The sequence below is a fragment of the Stegostoma tigrinum genome, chromosome 17, assembly GCF_030684315.1.
Source record: "Stegostoma tigrinum isolate sSteTig4 chromosome 17, sSteTig4.hap1, whole genome shotgun sequence".
NCBI lineage: Eukaryota > Metazoa > Chordata > Chondrichthyes > Orectolobiformes > Stegostomatidae > Stegostoma > Stegostoma tigrinum.
In genome coordinates, this window is record NC_081370.1 from 39,302,583 (window position 1) to 39,324,304 (window position 21,722).

General features: G+C 39.1%; 1 protein-coding gene across 1 annotated transcript in view; it reads right to left on the minus strand.

Moving 5' to 3' along the window:
- Nucleotides 1-6,916: 6,916 nt before the first annotated feature.
- spon1b (spondin 1b) overlaps nt 6,917-21,722 on the minus strand; it is a 342,911-nt gene continuing 328,105 nt past the window's right edge. Inside the window, exons 13-16 of the mRNA XM_059652106.1 lie at nt 20,764-20,931; nt 18,965-19,129; nt 9,920-10,183; nt 6,917-7,898 (exon numbers count right to left, since the gene is read on the minus strand). Coding sequence (XP_059508089.1) covers nt 7,735-7,898; nt 9,920-10,183; nt 18,965-19,129; nt 20,764-20,931 — 761 coding nt within the window. The 3' untranslated portion in view covers nt 6,917-7,734. The remainder of the gene's footprint in view (nt 7,899-9,919; nt 10,184-18,964; nt 19,130-20,763; nt 20,932-21,722) is intronic.

Sequence of the window (21,722 nt, forward strand, 5' to 3'; positions counted from 1 at the left end):
ATGATGGTGAGACCCTGAACATTTAAGTCCATTTCCTGATATCCTTACCTGTCAATTCCATTGGCTCCTCACATCCCCGTGTCCTCCACTCAGTTCCTCTACATAAACCTGCACTTGCCCAACCCCTCACCATCTCCCAGCCCTTGGCAGTGGGCATGCCAGGCGTGGTCATACACTGTCTCCTCATTGTAGCTACAGTGCTCCTGGCCATGCATGAACCCTCCTGACAATTGTACTTTTTCCCCCACCAACGCTTTACCATATTCCCCTACTTTACAAATTCTGTTGCCTCCCATTTTGCAATCATAACACTTCCTACTCCCAACAAATAGCTACCAAGACCCACAAGTAGCTTTCTGCATCTTTTATTCACTCATTTCTGGCTACAGCCAGTAGTTATTACCCGTCTCTAATTGCCTAGAGGGCTGTTAAGAATCCACCACATTGCTATGGGACTGGAGTCACATATAGGCCAGACTAGGCAAGGATGGCAGATTTCTTTTCCTAAAGGACAGTAATGAATGAGATAGGTCTTCCCTGATGATCGATATTGGCTTCATGGTTATCATTATTACAAGCTGCTGCCAGTGAGTGGGGGGAACAAACTGGCTCCTCTTCTTCATTCACCTGCCCCTCCCCATCATTAATTACAGCAAGGATCCTTCCCTTTCTCCATGGCCCAAAAGGATGTGTGTTTTCAAAAGAACCTATTTAACCAGGTTTTGTTGAATTAACAATAAAAATGAGTTTATTGGTTATTAATCAAAAAAGTGAGTTCATGAAACAATAGAGGAATTAATAAATGCAATACACATAAACAAAGATTAGAAATAAGAAGTGAGTCCAAAAAGATACACAGATCAGCTTCTATGAGTTTGCAATGAGCAAACTTTGCAGCTATTGTCATCATTGTTACCAGTAACATTGAAGTTGGCAATTAAACAAGCAACTTTTGAGATTCTTGGTTTTGTAGGTCGATTAAAGTTTCTTTGTTCCTAACTGTACTTTTTCAGCTTGTTTGTAGCACTTGGGGTGAGAGACATTTCTCTTTTACCAGCAAGAGAGGGTCAAATAGGAGACAATTCTTTGACTACAATCTTGACTGCTTGCTAATGCTTGAATGCAAGTTGGTACGCACAACAGTGTTCTGTTCCAAAACAGAACCTGCTGGAAAAGCTCAGCAGGTCTGGCAGCATCTGCGAAGGAAAAAAACAGAGTTAACGTTTCACGTCCGGTGTTCCTTCCTCAGAACTGATGGTGGCTGGGAAAATGTCAGTTTATGTGCAGAAAAATGGGAGTGGGGGATGGGATAGAGAGTAAATGATAGGATAGAACCTAAAGAGAGAGAAGAGCAGTTGGACAGATACTACCAAACCTGTTGAGCTTTTCCAGCAATTTCTGTTTTGTTTCATGACTTACAGCTTCTGCAGTTCTTTTGTTTTTTTATTCAGTGTTCAGTCCCACAAGGGCACTCCATTAGATTTGAAAATGGCTTTTTTTTAAACTGCTGTCTTTGTGTATTCTTCAAAGGAAAAAAAATCATAAAATGTGTCTACGTATGAGAACATTATCCATAGAGGATGACTTGCTATTGAGCAGGGGCATATCAACCCTTCATTATTTTTGTAGTCACAGGAGATCACAATCTGTTTGAAGTTTTCTTGAACCATTTAGATGTTACTGTCCACACAGTTTCTTACACGTATAAGTATTGTCTCTAGACAGCCATTTAATTTACATCTGCAAGTCTTTTTAAAACAAGATACGTTGGAATTATAAGTTAAAAATGTCCTCTATACTTGGGGTTTTGACTTGTTGCTGTAACACTCTGAATCATTTTAAATAAAAACAGGTTATTTGAGATTTACTAGTAAATTGAAATTAAATTTCACAAGCTCCTGAGGTGGTGTTTGAACCTCTGCCTTTTTAATAATAGTTCAGGCTTTTGAATGCTCAAAAAAAGCTACCATTATTCCATTGTCTCCCACGGATACAGTTAGGGTGGGATCAAATAGGTGCATGAGAGAGCAAGAGATTTGAAGAGGAATTCCTTTATCACCTTTGGGATCACAAACTGATAACCCTGCTACAAAACTTCCCAACTCTCTCTCCAACTGCCTTTAAGGTGTTTCTTTTAACATAATTCTTTGACTGAGGTTTTGATAACCAAAATCCTTATACCCTTATAGGGATTTTATACTAGATTTTATTTGTTAACCACTCTGGCTAAGCATCTGAGTCAGTGCAGGCTCCAAGAAGCCTTAGTTTTACTATATTAAATAGAAGCAATTTTTGTTGCTTGGGTTTTGATTTACTTTGAGCTTTATATTTATTTTATTTGAATAAACGGAGATGTCAAAGTTATAATAAGGTATGAAATAGGAGCTGGAGTCAATCACTTCATCCATCAGTCCTGCTTTACATTCACTAGATCTTGGCAGATATTATGTTTTGACTTTCCCACACAATCCCCATATCCCTTGATTACAATTAATCAGCTTAGATTTTGCAGTCAATTACCTCGTACAAGACTTGAAGATATGACTTTCCAAATAGAGGCAAGAATGTTACACACTGAACTATGGTGATACCACAAACTATTTCACACTGCACCTATTGCAGATATTGTCACTAAAGAATGACAACTGGAAACAATTCTTCTAACTAAGGATGATCAGGATCTGATATGATACAAACAGGCTGGCTCAGTGGTTAGCTTTGCTATCTCACTATGCTAGGGACCTGGGTTCAATCCCACCCTTGGGCAACTATCTGTGTGGAGTTTGCACATTCTCCCTGTGTCTGTGTAGGTTTCCTTTGGGCGCTCCAGTTTCCTCCCACAGACCAAAGATGGGCAATTTTAGGTGCATTGCCCATGCTAAATTGCTCATAGTGTCCAGGGTTATGTAGGCTAGGTGGATTAGCCATTGGAATGTAGGCCAAGGGGTGAATTTTGGTGGGATGCTCTCTGGAGATTTACTGTGGACTTTTTGGGCCAAATGGCTTGTTTTCACCCTGTAGGGATTCTATGGTAATAATTAATAGACTGCTGGTGCTTGTAGCTTGTTCTGAGATATGAAATGATGGCAAATGACCTCCCTCATCTGCATATACTCTTTAGTCTTATCATTAAAAGTTCCTCTTGTGTAGATATGTGATCTTGATTGTCACCTCCCCAGCAGATATTAACTGTTCATCATTGCTGTTTTGCTAGAAACAATATCATGAGTTTTATTCCTTCACTTTCTCTGTACCCTTCTGATATCTCTGCTCTCCTCGAACTCTTCCGTACAGTTCAGTTATTTTGACAAACCAAACATGGCCGCACCTTCAGGTGCTGAGATGTGAAGCTTTGGAATCCCTTCCTTAAAACACTCTCACCTCCCTGTTCTCTTTAAATCCTAAATCTATGGTCATACGTTTGGTTGATATTATTTTAGATATCTCTAATAACTCCTTTTATGGCTTGCTATCAGCTGTGATCAGATTGTGTGTCATGAGGAACATGTTGACAAATTTATCCGTGTTAAAGGATCTGAGTAAATGCAAGTTCTTGCTGTTGGTCATAAACTATGATGGGGCCAATGGGTAATGGCTAGTATGTAACACAGGCACCTTCTTTCTGCACCATTAGGCAGAGAAGTCTGAGGTTTGCTGTAAAGGTGCACATCAAAAAGGTCAATGAGTGTGATGCATTGTTAGAATGTGGCATGTATACAAATCTCAGAAAATATTGCACTGGTTTGCCTACCCAGTGCTTCCACCTGCACATTGCCCATTCAGGATGCAGTAGGTTCTCTGCTTTATCACTTTGCCGTCTTGGTTCTCATGTGGCTATTGTCCTGTTGTAGCATGACAGACAATCCTAAACCTGTCCTTTTGTTTTCTACAACCAAGGGATAGTAGCTACTTGGAAGGCAAATGATATGCAAGCTATTATTACAAGAGATTTGCAAAAGTGAGAAAATTATATAGGATTTATATAGGAATTAAATAGGAATTCTGTGCAACCAGGCCCTAGACCAACCGTGCATGATTGTATTATCATGATTTAAGGAAGGGTATGCTTTCTTTAGAAGAGACTAAATAAAAGTTCACTAAATGGATCCCTGGGATAAGACCACTGTCCTCCAAGGAGTGATGGAGTTGACACCTGAGAAGAATGACAGATGATCCACTGAAACATATAAAAAATGTGTAAAAGTCAGAGTAGATGTTGAAAGATGCTGTAAGTAAGGGGAATATTTTTGGGATAATGGATAGACTGGCTGTTTAGGACTGAAATGAGAAATTTCTTCATGCAAAGAGTTATGAAGCTTTGGAATTGTTTATTCCCAGCTAGTTTGATCATGTAAGAGTACCATCAAGATTAAAATTGATGACTTTGTATGAATTACAGAATTTAAGGAATATGGGAGTTAAGTGAGGAAGTGGACTAGGTGTGCAGTTTCAGCCATGATTTTAGCAAATGGCAGACGAGGGTGGAAGAGCCTGATAGTACAGTCCTGTACTTATGGGAGGCATAGCCACCAGAAAGGATGATGGCTATGGCTGTTAGATGTCAGTCATCTCACGGCAATAATATCATTGTAGGAATTCCTCGGGTGGTGCCCACACCCAACACTCTTCACATGTTTTATCTATGGCCTTCTTTCCAACACAAGACCAGAAGTGGGATGTTCACTGATGACTGCACAATGTTCAGCATCGTTTGCAACTCTTCAGACACTGAAGCAATCCTACCCAAATACTACAAGACCTGGAGAGCAGAGATAGTAGGAACTGCAAATGCTGGAGAGTCTGAGATAACAAGGTGTAGAGCTGGATGAACACAGCAGGCCAAGCAGCATCAGAGGAGCAGGAAGGCTGACGTTTCGGGCCTAGACCCTTCTTCAGAAAAGGGCCTTCTTTTTTCTGAAGAAGGGTCTAGGCCCGACGTCAGCCTTCCTGCTCCTCTGATGCTGCTAGGCCTGCAGTGTTCATCCAACTCTACACCTTGTTATCTCAGACCTGGAAAGCATCCAGGTTTAGGCTGACAAGCGACAGGTAATATTTGCACTATACAAGCTGAGGCATTGACCATCTCCAACAAGAGATAATCCAGTCATCACCCATTGACATCCAATGGATAATCATCATTGAATTCTCCACTATCAACATCGTGGGATAATCGTTGACCAAAACTAAACTAGGCCAACTATGAAAAGAACTGAGTACAGATACAAGTCGGAAGCTGGGAATTCTGTCATAAATAACTCGTATTCAGACTCCTCAACGTCTGTCCACCATTTACAAGGCAGGAGTATGATGGAATACTGTTCATTTGCCTGGATTTATGCAGCTCCAAAAATGTTCAAATGTTTTGACACTATTCACAGCCAAGAAACCTGCTTGATTAGTTCCTTATCCAATTTAAAAATTCATTCCCTCCTTCACGAGTGCACAGTCAGCAGCGGAGTGTACTATGTACTGAAGGTGCTACAGCACCTTCCAAACTCACAACCTCTACCAGTTACGAGGGTAATAACAGCACACACGCATGAAGGGCATCACTATACATTTCCCTCTCAATTACACAGCATTCTGACTAGGAACTATTTTGCCATTCTTCCACTGTGGTGGAATTAAAATCCCAGAGCTCCTTTCCCAGTAGTACTGGACATTTACCACTACCAGCAGCTCATGAGGCAAGTATCAATCACGTAAACAAGAGTGAATTCGAACCATCACCTCTTGACATTCAAAGGCATTACTATTGCCGAATCCCCATTATAAACATGCTGGAAGTTACCATTGATTAGAAATGGAATTAAGCCAACTTTTTAAATAATACAGCTGCAAGTATAAGCCAGGGCTAGGAATTCTGCTGCAAAAAATTCATCTTCTGACATCCCAAGCCTGTTCTTCATATACAAAGTACTAGTCAAGAACGTGATGGAATTATTTCCACCTGCCTGGATTGATGCAGTTCCGACACCTATCAAGATGTTCAACACCTACTTGATTGGTATTCCATCCACCACCATCAACAATCACCACCAGTGTACTTTGCCAATACTGCACCATCTACAACCTGTGCTCTATAGCTTCTTCGACAGCACCGTCCAAATTTGAAGTTAGAAAGACAAGGACAGCAGAGGGGTGGGAACACCTCCATCAGCAAGTTCCTCTCCAAGCTACACAACATGTGATTGAAACCACATTGCCACTCCTTCATTGTCACTGCATCAAAATCCTGAAACTCCCTTTCCAATAGTACCATGGATGTCCCTACTTCCTCAAGGACTGCAGCAGTTCAAGAAGGCAACTCACAAACACCTTCTACAGAGAAATTAGGGATGGAAATAAATAATGGCCGAGCCAGGGAGACCCACATCCCATGAATGAATAACAAAAAGGCAGATGATTTCAAGATTATTTCAATGATTGTTGTCGGAGTTTGCTGTGAATATATTGACCGCCACTCCACCAGAACAGTGACTACACTTCAAAAGTACTTCATTGCAGTAAATGCTCTCCAATGCCTTGAGTTCATGAACAACACGATGAATATGTAAGTCCTTTCTTTGTTTTGTGATAAGTTTACTGGGCAATTAATGTTTCAGAAAATTTCTTTAAAATCACTAGGAGGCCTTGGTTGAGATACCACTCTCTGAAGTCAACAGCATAATTCAACCATCATGTTCTAGAAGTTCACAACTTACATTGCCTCTGTTCATCCCATGAATTGATTGATATTGAGATAAAGGATCAGCCATGATCATATGAAATGGCAGAGCAGCCTAAATTGAATCAATATATTTCTATGTATTTATATATTAATAACAGCATTTATGATCCACACGCTGTTATAATCTCACCAAGTTCTAGCGCAGAGATTTCACCATCCAATCAAAATAAGAAAATGCCAAATACGTTATTGCCATTTTGTTTTATTGTCAAACATGGTAACTGGACACGTTAATACATCATCAAAATTATATATTTTTCATTTTTTCTTTTTTTTTTTACAAACAGTAAAATAGGCTTCGCGTGCCTTGTACTATTTAACCTCGTTCACACTTGCATTCACTCACACTCTCAGTGTACTGATTAATATTTCATCAAAGAGAAAAAAAACAACATCGAAGAACTTCTGAAAATTTGCACAAAGACTTTGGTCGAATACACATTTCTGACACTGTCACCTAGGGCAGCAGTAAAGATACCAAACAATGTGACAATAGACAAAATAAAAAAAAATTAAGTGTTAAGTTTCGTTAATTTTTTATGCTTCTCCTTACCACTAAAGAGCAACAGCAAATGTTCCTTTGATAAGGCAGCTAAATCTCATAAAATAAATGGACCATTTTTAATTTTTAAAAAAAAATCATTTCTCACAACCAAAAGCTACAACAGCAAAGGAAATTCAGGAAAAAAAGAAACTCTGCACACCAGTGCATTAAAAAATTTAGGAAGAAAACAAGCACAGGTTAAACAGTTCGAATTGCTTTTTAACTGCCTTGCGTGCTAGTGTCACGGTAAGTGTGTGTGTGTGTGTGTGTGTGTGTGTGTGTGTGTGTGTGTGTGTGTGTGTGTGTGTGTGTGTGTGTGTATATACAGTGACATTGTAACATTTATAAATGTTAGGGATACAGAAAGGTTCTGTGTCTGAAAGACCCAAAGAGTTTCTCAATCACTTTTTTAAAAAAATGCAGTCCACCTATTCCTGGTGAGGGCAGTCTGCTTCGCTTCCTAACAAGGATGAACACTGCATGCACGAATTTCCTTCATGTCCTTACAGCTGGTGACTTGGGAAGTACGATATTTCCTCTTAACGACCATGAACCGTTCCTGAATGCCTCCCCCGCAGAACTTGCTACAATCAGTCCATGCTGTCCACGGTCTCATCTTGCATCCTAAATAAATGGGAGGCAGTTAGTAGTACTGAAGGCAAGTCAAAACTGCATCAAATTTACAGATCAAAAGAGTTTATGTCTAAACAACTGGCTTGGACAACATCAACAATTGGATAACACTACCCCAATAACATATGATCTGAATGCTTCCCACTATGTTAGTCAATATAACAAGTATCATAAACAGTGGCTTCTTGTTGAGGTACTGACTCTGAATTTTGTTAAGAACACAAATTATTTACATATAAGATCTCAGGTTTGCATATTGACTGGGCCTATGCTTACTGATATTACAACTACAATTCTTAGTTGTAACACTACACAATGCTGATTGACCACACACTGTACTGACTCAATTGCATTGACTCCACTGCACTGCCCAGTGAATGTGAGGTGAGGACCTTTATGCCAGAACATCATACGTTGTGTTTTCATCTAACTAATTTATAAATATCCTGTGCACTGGTACAGTGCAGAAGGTACACTGTCTGTCTTGTCTGGAATCTTTCCAATGAGACAACATCTTCAATAAGGTTTGTCTGTAATCTTCTCTGATTTTGGAGAAAGATATCCAGCTTGTTCAGGCTCCATTGATAGCTGTAACTTCTCAGTTTTGGTATCATCCTTAGAAAAACAATGAGGCAAATTTTTATTTATAGGAGAGAGGCTTTCTCATCTCATGTCTGCATCTATGTAGACTCGATGATACAGATTGATCACTGTGATGAGCCAATAATTCCCTCATTATTATGAAGTGATTACTACAATGGTTAAAAAAAATGAATTCAATGAACAGTGGACATTTTTGCCTCATAATTCCAATTGATAAATATTCACCACTGTCAATTCATTATATTGAAATCAGTGGGACAAAAATCTAATGAATTTTGTCATGGGCAGACAAGCTATTCCACTAGATTACCAACCAGACACCTTGAATGCAATAGTAAAAATTAACTTATTGAAAAGAAATGTGAAGGAGCATATGAGCCTTTAAACCAAAATTAAAAACACAAGTTCCAGCTAATTTAATTTCTTCTATGCTGGTAATCACAAGGTACAATGATAATGGATTTGTAGACTAATCATAGTTCATTCAATACTCAATGTTATTTTATGAGTAAAGCAACGTCTGATTCTGATTCAGTCTCTCAATTCAGTTCTTTACTCTGTGTGTTGACTGATAATATGACCATCAGTCCTGCTAAGGATTATTTCAACTCAAAAGACCAAAAATATTTTCAAGGAAACTGGAGTCGACTAGAAGATTACAAAAAATAATTTATGTAATGCTGCTGCTGAGCTAAACTGAAAGTAAATTTTGTTGAATACAGATTAGATCACATGTTTCTGTTAAGCATTATGTAGAAGATCAGCCAAGTTCTTGCTGAAAGAATAAATAGGTTCAAAGGGCTCTATTGTTCTCATGTTAGGTGTAGCTGTACATTGGAAAAATCCAAGCAAGACATTAAAGAAAAAAATAATTTCCTGTTCCCTAATGCGACATTTGTTTCTTGTTATTGTTTCTCAATTTGAAATAGTTCTGCATTTTCATATGATTGAAATGTTAACCATTTAGCCTCTTTGAGCAGACAAAGAAAGACTAGCCTGATTGCAACCATGGTTAGTTGGAGGACTATACTGTTGTATTTTGTCTGTCTGACACCTACGGAGAAAATTATGATAGTGGAGACAATATAAATGGTAGAACTAGTGCAAGACCTCGCTCCAAGTCTTTTGCTGAAAGAAACATGGGGGACTGTACATAACTTTGAAGGCTCCTAGCTTGTATTACTATGCAAGATTTCAGACCTTCCATTTATTAAACTGCTAGGTTAAGACAATTCACAAAATTATGTCTTGTGCTGATAAACTCTGACTTGTTTTACCACTGAACCACATGCATAATGATAATTAGTCAGATTCAATTCCACATAGAGATAAAAAATAACAGTGCCTGAACTTCAGTTCCTTGAGTTCCTTCAGTGACGTATGTGAAGCAACAATATGAACTCATGTACCTGTATGTTCCAGAATTTCAGGATCACTCCTCATCTGTTTATTCCTTTGCCTTTCTGGAGCTTCTTTGCGACGTCTCTTTTCATCACTTAGCCTCCTTGAACACCTCCGCACTTTGCACTTTTTCCGTTGGACGGTCTCGGGGCACTGTGCTCCCCCGAACTGCGGCTCCAGTTTGATCATCCTGGTTCTGATCACATGCCCTTTCCCGCAAGACTTATTGCACTCAGACCATTCTGACCATTCAGAAACCATGCAGTCAGTGGCTGCAAATGAAACAAGAAGAATGAGCTTAAGAGTTTCTCACGTCACAGAAAATTTAAAAAAAATCAGTTTCCTAATGCAAACCCAAAATAGCTGTCAACCTCGGGAAATTAAATTATCCAATCAAGTCAAATATGACTGATGAGAATAAGCAGTTCAAGAAATCACAGACTTTAGAAAATGATGAACATTATTTGCTCACAATGAATAATGTGCTCATTCTTGCTGGGTGAATTAATAGTTCTGTAAAGTGCAGACACTGACAGGGAAAAACACTTCTTCCTTAATCGAAACAGTTAATTGTCTCGCATCTCTTAGTACTGTCTGTGCCCTAAATCTGCCCACGATGTGGTATTTGTCCCCTTTCTGTGTGATTCCCCTAGCACTGCTATTACATTCTTGAACTGAGCAGGAGATAAAATTGTTGATGTAGAAAATTATTTTCTTATCTCAAGTCCTCAGGTTCTTTTCCTCTCCATCACTCACCCCTTCTCCACTCTACCATTGTCATTTTGGCATTTGGTCTTCTGATATTTTCTTTCCTTTTCGATTTTCTCTCCACTTTAAATTTCTCTCCTACCTACGATCCCCAGTCTCTGGATTATTTGCTCGAATCAAAGAACAATGGAATGAATGCTCCCCTTCTGTACCTTATCATTCTCTGAATCAATGAAATTCATTACACAAGTCACTACTCTTAATTGTTCATTGTTGGGAGCTTGTAAATGTTTAAATCCATATCCTCTCATAGAGTCAACAAGGTGTAGAGCTGGATGAACACAGCAGGCCAAGCAGCATCAGAGGAGCAGGAAGGCTGCCGTTGTGGGCCTAGACCCTTCTTCAGAAATCTAGGCCAGAAACATCAGCCTTCCTGCTTCTCTGATGCTGCTTGGCCTGCTGTGTTCATCCAGCTCTACACCTTGTTATCTCAGATTCTCCAGCATCTGCAGTTCCTACTATCGCATCTCATAGAGTATTTGGCACAGTGTGCGCTTTACCAATATCATCCAATTAGTTCTTCCCCTTCTCATAGCTTTTCCCCTCTACATGGTCTTGTATTATTTTCTTTTTCAAGCAATTGTGCACTTTCCCTGTAAAATCTGTTTCTGTCACCCTTTCAGCCATTTCATTTTAGAATGCATTTTGTGAAAGAAAATTTAAATTCCTATCGGTTTCTTTTGCTGCCATAATAATCTTAAATCCTTTGGTTACCAACCTTCCTTTCTGTGAAGACAGTTTCTCTTTATCTGCCATACCAAAGCAACTCATGATTTTGAACACTTCTATTCATCTTCTCTGGCCTAGGGAGAACAACCCTAGTTTCTCCAATCTCTCCACATAACTGATGTTCTCCATTCATTTTATCAGCCAGTAATTTTCCTATACACCCTTTTGAGATCCTAACACAGTCTCTTCTATTTCCTAATGGTCCAGCTTTCAAATCTTAACTGCAATTTGACTTAGTTATGATTGTCTTGTATTCTCTGCTGCAGATTTGTTTTAACAATAAAAAAAGTTTATTATGCAAAAGAAAAAATTGAAAAATGGAATAAACCAAGCTATTGCATATTAGATAAGGTGAAAGATTTTAGAACACACTTAAAAATAGAATTCCATCAATCTCGACACATCCAGAAGCAAGGTGTAGAGCTGGATGAACACAGCAGGCCAAGCAGCATCAGAGGAACAGGAAGGCTGACGAAGTTCTAGGCCTGAAACGTCAGCCTTCCTGCTCCTCTGTTATCTCAGATTCTCTAGCATCGGCAGTTCCAACTACCTCTCACCATCCAGAAGCAGTTCATTTCTCTGTCACATCTACAGGTTTAAGTTGACTGTTCTTTCAATGCCTGGTCTTGAGACTTGAGTAGTCTCTTCTTTGATTAGTCACACAACTGAGCTTAAACTTTCTCCAGCTTGAACGACTCTTCAGCGTTTTAGCCTAAAACATTTGCCAAATGCAAGGAAGTCTCCATTATCACCATAAGGATTCTTTCTCACATTAATTTAAAACAAAGCTCCAGAAACAGTGACTAGTTAATAATTAAACTCCATCGTACACATAGACCAAAGCCTATATGCACTAGCTCAAATCCAAAAGAAATAACATCAAAGAGATATATAAAATAAATGCCTTACATCACATGTCCTATCAAAGCAAAATAAAACTATCTTTAAGAGGAATTTACATTGCCAATCAAAGATTACTTTATTAGTATTTCTACATCACATTAAAATTAGTAACAAACTGACATCAAACACATTATGTTACATGGCAACTATATTTTATAAAGTTCTGTGTACCTCAGTATAGGTGCCCTTCAAATTATACAATTGCAGAATTAAGCTGCTCAGAATCAATTGTAAGTTCTTGTCCTGAATTTTTTTTTCCCATAAAATCAAAGGATTGTGATCTGTATAAACAATAGTTACTTCCACATTGCTGATGATGTATATTTCAAAATGATGTGGGACCAAAACGACACTCAATGTCTCCCCCTCGATTCTTGAATATTTGCAGACTGTTGAATATTTTCTCATTCACTAACCCCTCTGGAAAACAGGTAGTATCATCTGCTAGCAGCAGTGACTGACTTGCTCCGATGTCTCTTAATAGGTTTATTGGTTATCTCTGTGATTTGAAGCATAAGGAAATACCTCCCATTTTGAGATAAAATAATCAAAACCTCCAGTGATCTGATTCTCCATGTTAAAATTTTAAGAGCGTTCATGATTACCTCAGCCATCTCTTTTTAAGATATTATAAGAAAACATGCTCTTTCTGAACTACTGTGATAATTTTGTATCTACTTCCCTTCCTGATGTCCCTTTTCTGAAGATTCCTTAGATATTACAACTTCTGAAACTAGTCTCCTATTTGCTACATCCAGTCGTATTGTAATGGAAGCATGTTAATTTCTTTTTATCACTTTTTGCTTACAGTTATTGCCCTTTATTGCTTTGGAGTCCCTCAGTTTGTTCTTTATAACTAGTAGCTCTTCGATGTGCAGATATCCCAGTCTTCCAATTTCATTGTGGATTTCCATTTGACCTTAACCTGCAATTGTTAACCTGTGTGAGAGACCATTGCTGAGAGGCACAAGGTCATATTGCATTTTTGACAGCTTTTTAATCTGCAGATTGTTCTTCTGGCAATCACACATACACAGTCAAGGCCATACCTGTCAAAACATTCTACAACATTAATGTTGAAACCTCTTTTCTCCACTTCACCTGTCCAGCGTCTTCTCAAATGAGGTAAAATACCTTGTGACACCATCCTAACTAAGTTTAGGCACTTAGTGTAAGTTCTTAATTAAATCCAATCTTTCACAGGAATCAGAATCATCCTCTAAGATAGTAACTCTTCCTTCCTGCTTTACTAAGATTTTTTTTTGGTCAACCCATGTACTCTAAATTCTCTCTCTTTCGGAGACCTATTTTATTTTCTAAAAAAATTCCACCTCAGTGTTTCCTTTTCCTCATTTTCATAGTAACATAGAAATAGAGAAGCTCAGAGGAGGAGCAGGTCATTCGACCTCTCGAGCCTGCTCTACAATTCATTATGAACATGGCTGACCATCAAGGTCAATACTCTTATCCTACCCTTCCCCATCGCTTGACCCCTTTAGACACAAGACCTATATCCACCTCCTTCTTGAAAACACATAATATTTTAGCCTCAACTACTTTCAATAGTAGTGAATTAGCCAGACACTCTCTGTGTGAAGAAATAGCTCCTCATCTCAATCCCACAAGGTTTCCCCTTATCACTCCTGGTTCTGGACTCCCCTACTATCAGAAATATCAGCCCTGCATCTAGCCTACCTAGTCTTGTTACAATTTTATTTGTTCCTGTAAGATTCCACACATTGTTCTTCTAAACTCCACTAAATACAATTGTAAATGTCTCAACCTCTCCTCATCAGTCACAGAATCACAGAATCCCTACAGTGTGGAAGCAGGCCATTTGGCCCATTGAGTCCACACTGATCCTCCAAACGGCATCCCACACTGATCAATCCTTATCCCTGTAAACCTGCACACAATGGACAATTTAGTGTGGCCAAACCACCTAATCCACACAGCACTGAACTGCGGGAGGAAACCGTAGCACCTGAAGTAAACCCATGCAGACACAGGGAGAATGTGCAAACTCCACACAGGCAGTCACTCAAGGTTGGAATTGAACCCAGGCCCCCGATGCTGTGAGGCAGCAGTGCTAACCACTGAGACACCGTGCTGCAGTTGTGCCATTTGAGGAATCAATTTGATAAATCTTTGTTGCACTTCCTCTATAGCAAAGATATTCTTCCTCAGATAAGGAGACCAAAACTGGACACAACATTCCAGATGTGGCCTCATTAATACCCTGCAGCAAGACATACTTGCTCCTGTACTTGATTCCTCTTACTCTGAAGGCCAAAATACAGTTTGCCTTCTTTACTGTCTGCTGTACCTGTGCACTTGCTTTCAGTGACTGGTGCATGAGGACACTCAGGTCTCAGTCAACGCCCCCCTCTCTCAATGTACAGCCATTCAAATTTTCCAAAGGGGTTAACATCACATTTATCCACTTTATACTACATCTGCCATGCATTTATCCATTCACTCAACCTATCCACATCAAACTGCCACATCTCTGCACCCTCCTCACAGCTCACTCTTCCCTTTGTGTCGTCTGAAAATTTTGTGATATTACATTTAGTTCCCTCATCTAAATTATTAACGTGGATAGTTGGGGTCCTAGCACCAGCCAATCACTCACTGCCCGCCATTCAGAAAAACAGTCATTTATTCCTACCTGATACACTGTGGAGTTGGAGGAGCCCAGCAGGTCAGGCAGCATCAGAAGAGCAGGAAAGTTGATGTTTCAGGTCAGACACTTCATCAGAACTCATTTAATTCTACACTTTGTTTCCTGTCTGCTTACCAGTTTTCAAACGCACTATCCACAATTCCATGCACTTTAATTTTACAGATTAATCTCTTATGTTGGACTTTGTCAAAAACCTTCAGAAAGTCCAAAAAAAGACCTATTGCCTGGCTGTATCGATCAACTCTATTAGTTATATCCTTGAAGAATTCCAGTAGATTCGTCAAATATGATTTCCCTTTTGTAAGTACATGCTGGCTGTGTCTAATTCTACAAATGTTTTCTAAGTGCGCCGCTGTGAAATCCTTGATTATGGACTCTAACATCCTCCCCTCAAAGACTCAGATCTAAGTGTCTATAGTGTCTTGTTTTCTCTCTACCACCCTTTTTAATGGTGGGGTTACATTAGCTACCCTACTGTAGGAATTCTGTTCCAGAATCTGAAGGATCTTGGAAGATGGCCATCGATGGATCCACTATTTCTAGGACCACTTTCCAACTTCCTCTATTTTTCCTTTTCCTCACTTTCCATCTTCCTGTATGTTTCCTTTTTCCTCCATTTCAGTTTCAAAATTTCTTAACCCCATGACCCTTTGCATTAACCTTCGTTTTTCCATGGACCATAAGATGTGCGAGTGGAAACAATCTAGTCAACCCAACGATTCTGCTCTGCTTTTCAATGAGATCATGACTGATCTGATAATCCTCAACTTCACTTTCCTGCCTTATCCCCATCACCTTTGATTCTTTTAAGCATTAAAAATTTGTCTGTCTCAATCGTGAATGTACTAAGCAATACTGCCTTGGCCATCTCTGCAGTAAAGAAATTCATTACCCTCAGAGAGAAGAAATTCCTCCTTGTCACTGTCTTATCTTATCTAATCTTATCCTGAGATTATGTCCTCCCATCCTGGACTCTCCCATAATGGGAAAAAATTTTCTACAACTACCTTGCCAAGCTTCCTTACTTCTCCTTTAATAGATTCTTCTTTCACTCCCAACTTCAATTTATCTGCTAACTCTCTCATTTTAGCTTTAGTCATAGTTTTCTTTTTAATAATACACTGTCATATCTTTCACTTACAGAGAATTCTTGGGAACTTTCAAAGCCATCTTCAAATTCTTTGCAATAAACTTCATCACAGCTGTTTTATGTCCAGAACTGTCATGTACCTGATACTTTAAGAAGACACCAAGCCATTTTAAATCCAATGAATTCAAATTCGGCAAGAACTCCCCGTTGTTTCGATTTCAGCTAATGTTATTATTGGGCAGGTCAGATCCCAGATTGAAATCTGGCTTGATTTATTTTTTTGTTTTTATTTAATTAGGTGCCTTTTACTGAAACACAAGTATGCAATGCTGTAGATTTGGTATTAGCAATGAAACACAAGCTTATTACAAAAAGACGGAGGTATAATAGAATAAAACAATCTATTTACATATTACACAATTTGAAAGAATTTGAAACACACAGTAAAAATACACTTTCTTCTATCCCAAGGTCATCACTCAAAAATGAGGCATTTCTATTTCATCAACAAACTTAACAAAACTGCTTATTTTAATTCCCCATCTTGAGAATTTTGCACCTTCTCCCATGATCAATCACATAACTGATCTGTGACTTTATCAGCTTTCAATAACTCTTTCATGGCTCTAAACAAAGACTTATGGTCTGAAACTTCCATGCTAAAATCCCTACACTGTGATAAACTTTTCCCAAACTTAGCTGAACTAACATCTTTCTCTCAGAGAAACTATTTCATACATCTGACTTTAACCAGGGCAAAAAAATCCCGATCTTTCTGAACTAAAAGGAAATTAGTATTTATTTCATCTGTTTGTAAAATTTACTTCATGTAAATAAAACCCTATCATCAGCCAGGGACTCTCTCTCATACTAGTTTAAAGGAAATAATCTCTCCTGAAATACCATTATGTTAATCATTAAGCCCCATCATACACACAAATACCCACATACCACTAGTTCAAAATCCAAATTCTAAAATAACTGATTTTAAAATATATACAAATCACTCAACGATGTGGGCAATGATGGCTAGGTCAGCATTTATTGCTCATCCGTAATTTCCCTTGAGAATATGATGGTGAACTGCTGCAGTCTATGTGGTGTAGGTACACCCAAAGTGCTGTTTGGAAGGGAGATCCTAGATTTTGACTCAGTGGCAGTAAAGGATTAGTGGTATAGTTTCATGTCAGGATGATATATGACTTTGATGGGAATTTTCAGGTGTGGTGTTCCCATGCATTCGCTGCCTTGTCCTTCTGGGTGCTACTAATTACAGGTTGAGAAGAAGCCTTGATGATTTGTTGCAGTGTATCATGTTGACAGTACACATTGCAGGCATTGTATGTTGGTGGTGGAGGACGTCTATGTTGCCAGTGTTAGGTGAGATACCAATGCAGTGGGTTGACTTATCTTTGATGGTGTTGGGCTTTTTGGGTATTGTTGGGATTTTACTCATTCAGCCCGGTGGAAAATGTTCTATCACACTCTTGACTTGCGCTTTGTAGGTGGTGGACAAGTTTTGGGGAATCAGGAGATGAGTTAATTGTTGCAGGATTACCAACCTTTGACCTGCTCCTGTATTCACAGTATTATGTGTCTGGTTTAGTTCAATTTCTGGTCAGTGTATTCCTGAGGACTGTGGAACATTCATTGACAGTAATGTCATTGAATATCTGTGGGTGATAGTTAGATGTTGCCATGTTGGAATTGAATGATGTCTGACACTTGTGTGGTTCAAAATTTACTTGTCATTAGCAGCCTGAATGTTGTCCAGCTCTTGCTGTATTGACGCCCAGACTGTTTCAGTACCTGAGGAGTAGTAAATGACGCTGAGTAGTGTTCAAGAGGATAAATGTATAGATGATGTTTCCATTTGTGCAGAGATTCCAAAACTAGCGGTCATAAGTTGGCCAGAATTTAGAGCTCTGTATACGAAATATTGGGCAAACATCTTCAGAAAGCCAAATTGCTGAGAGAGGGTGCTACATCAAGCAGTGTTTTGGCATTTAACTCTCATTTGGTAAGTTTTCTGTCTATTCTGGAACATCACCATTGTTATCCTTCTCTGCCAGAAGCTGCCAGATGCCAATGAAAGACCAAGAGTCTTAAAGTGAGGGAGAGTATTGCTGGTGACCTAGACCGTACAATCATGAAGAGGTGCAGTGGCAAGAAGGTAACAGCATTTTGAGGCACGGGGTGGTTTGCCAGAAGGAGTGGTCTATGGGAGAGATAGGTCATGGGCATTGGAGATAAGCAAAAGTGGGTGGCTTTCAATGGCCAATCCATAGCGCACAATCTTGCTCCTAATTGCCCGCTGGTTGGGGCAAATTGAAATACACCCCTAAACTTGGCACAGAAGTTGGTTTGGTTTCCCTGTTGGGTTAATAGCCACTTTGCTCACCTGTCAGAGGCAGGTAATTAGGTCATGGTCATGTTGAGGCCCTTAGTTGGCTGTTCATTCACCATTTAGGGCTTTATTTGACGGCAAGAAGAAATGTTCACCCACAGACCTTCTATTCCAGAATTCAATTGCCAAGGTGGTGGAGAAGAGCAAGTATCTATCTAGATCTTATTTTGCCACCTTTTTGCCTTTCATACCTTTGACACCTCCAGCGAATCAAAAATTGCACACAGATTCAGGAAAGATCCAATAGACAATTAGGTGAAATCTTCTTTATTTAAAGAGTTGTCAGAATGTGGCATTCACTACTAAAGGGAACAATTGAAGTGAATAGTATAGATACTATTCTGATGAACCTTCTGTTAGCTGAAGTGAAATAGGAACAGGTTAATGTGGAACATAAATAGTTTAATTGACTTGATTAGATGAGAACATTCAATGTAATTTTATAGATGCAAATTGAAACTTCGACTTACGACATTCTGGTAGCATGCACTTCTCCACCTGCTCCAACTCCTCGTTGCATTCCCCCACCTCGGCTGGGGATTTTAGCATCCTCCACCGTGACCTCATGCCAATCCCACACGTAACACTGCAGTCGCTCCAGTCTGACCAGGGAGTCAGCATACAGGGAATTGTCTCTGATACCAAATACAAAACAGTTGTTGGCAATTCAAGTATAATCTGCCTAATCATAATGTTAATGCAAATCAACGTTTCCTAGGTGAACTATTTTCTCACAAAGGTTCCTCATCCGCATTCCATAAACTCGGATGACGTAACCATCTCAAAGTTTTGATTGATTAATGGAGCTTGATGTTGGTCACTGTCAAAAAATCTCATTTGAAATTTCACAAGTATTTCCCGCTTTTGCATTTCTATGGTATTCTAGCCTTTGTGTCTTTTTTTTTAGCATGTTTCTATTTCCAGAATGGATAGAGACCCCAAAGCATGGAGGAAAATTAATAAGTGAAGTGATTTAAAATTAGTCAACACTGATCAGTTGTGACCAGCTACACATTTTTCAGTTAAAACAGCAGGCTAATTGACATCTGGGCTAATAGTTACATAATACTGAAGAAGAGGCATCTATTATTGTGTCGAGAGACTAAAGATTTCACAGGTTACTTATCTACCCCTTTTAGTGCCCTGAGATGGTAATCAATTAGATCCTGTAAAGTTACCTCTCTGAAGTCCCGCTCTTTACCTTATTATCATTTTGGCATGAACGCTAAATCCAACAAAACCTTCCTTTTATTTATTGAATAGTTTCCCTTTTATCAGTCATATTTCATCCTTTTCTTCTACTGTGAAAATAAATGGGAAATGGCCTTTTAAGAAGATAGTCATATATTACCTTTCAGAAAAGCTTCCACTGAAGTTAATGAAAATCAAATGAGGTGTAAAATGAGCTTCTGATCTGCTTTCACTTAAGTGTAAAATTAAAATTTGGCCCTTGAAGTTCAAAGACATGTTCTCATTGATTTCAGATCCTAAAAGTTTTTGATCTTCAGATTTGGATTTATCTACAAACAAGTCACTACATTAAGGACAACTCCTTCCTGAACCTCCTGGCCCATAGATTTAGAGAAAGGGAAAACCGGAGAACAAAGAAAACAAATCACAAATAAGACCAGACTGTTTGAGGTTGAAACACTGGATTCTGAGGTTTTAGAACACTGTAGTTTGAATGCTACCATTATGTGGGTGAAGTCAGTCACTTTTGTATTCCTCGTTGGACAAAATTCACTTCCAAGTGCCTGTTGTTATCACAGGCCAGCAGATAACTAATAACAAATGACATTCTTTCATCAGTAGTGACGAGAATCTAACCCCTCCACCATTATGATCAGCCAACAGTAAACTGCTGTCAAAATTTCATCAGCCACATTACTAAAGATTCCATTTCAAAGTCATCATCATCCTGTTAAGTCCAGGGCAGGAGCACAACAACTGACCACAAAGGCTTAGAAATTTGACTGTCACTGATCATCAATGTTAACTCCACTGGTAGCTGTCCATCAAATTAAACTACACTCTGATTAGATAGAACAATTCATACTCAACTGTTGTTACAAATGACAATAATATTGATTGAAAAAGTCATTAACTTTTCAGCTTTAATTAGGTTGAATAAATTATCTAGTGTTGATAATTGATGAAGAGGTAGTTCATTTTTTAAAAAGACTATTATGTGAAACATTTGCAATTTGACTGATACTTTGAGTTACTGTGGGATTCAAAGCCTTGGCTCTTAAATGGTCCATCTACTTACGACAGTCTGGCATCTCACATTTCTCCATTTGTACTGTTTCCACTTTGCACGTGGATCCATCTGATGGATGCATCTTGACCATTCGCTGCCTCCTTTTGGTGCCCATCCCACAGCTCGCACTGCACTCCTCCCATTCTCCCCACTCCGTCACAAAGCAAGTATCTGATGCTAAAGTTGGGGGAAGAAGAAGAGATGAGTGAGGAATGCAGCAGTAATTTCATCAATTGTTGCCTCCTTGTTTGCAACCACTGTGTTCACTTTCACTCTGAGTTTAACTCTCAACTCGCTACCCGCTCCATCACCAAGAATATCTGCATTCAAACCTCCCTCCCTGGCTCAGTCAATCTGATTCTTATCATTATCAATACTTCTCTAGCTAGCCTCCCATCTACACCTTCTGTAAATGTTAACTGATCCAAAACTCTAATGCCTATATTTTAACATTTGCCTATCAACCCTTGGTCTCCCTGACATACAGTGGATCTAGGTTAGGGGAGGCGATGGCCTAGTGATATTATCGCTAGACAGTTAATCCAGAGACCCAGCTAATGTTCTGGGGACCTGAGTTTGAATCCCACCATGGCAGATGGTGGAATTTGAACTCAATAAAAAATCTGGAATTAAGAATCTAATGATGACCATGAATCCATTGTTGAGTGTTGGGAAAAACCAATCTGGTTCACTAATGCCCTTCAGGGAATGAAACTACCATCCTCACCTGGTCTGACCTGCATGTGACTCCAGATCCACAGCAATGTGGTTGATTCTCAACTGCCCTCTGGGCAATAAATGCTGCTGCGTTAGCAACACCCTTATCCCATTAAGAATGTCATCCTGGTTTCCAAATCACTCAATGCCCTATGTGACCAACTACAGTTCTACAACATTCTGTGCCTGCTATGATCCTCCAATTTCTCCCCCTTGAACTTTCCTGATTTTAATTAAACTGCCATTGATGG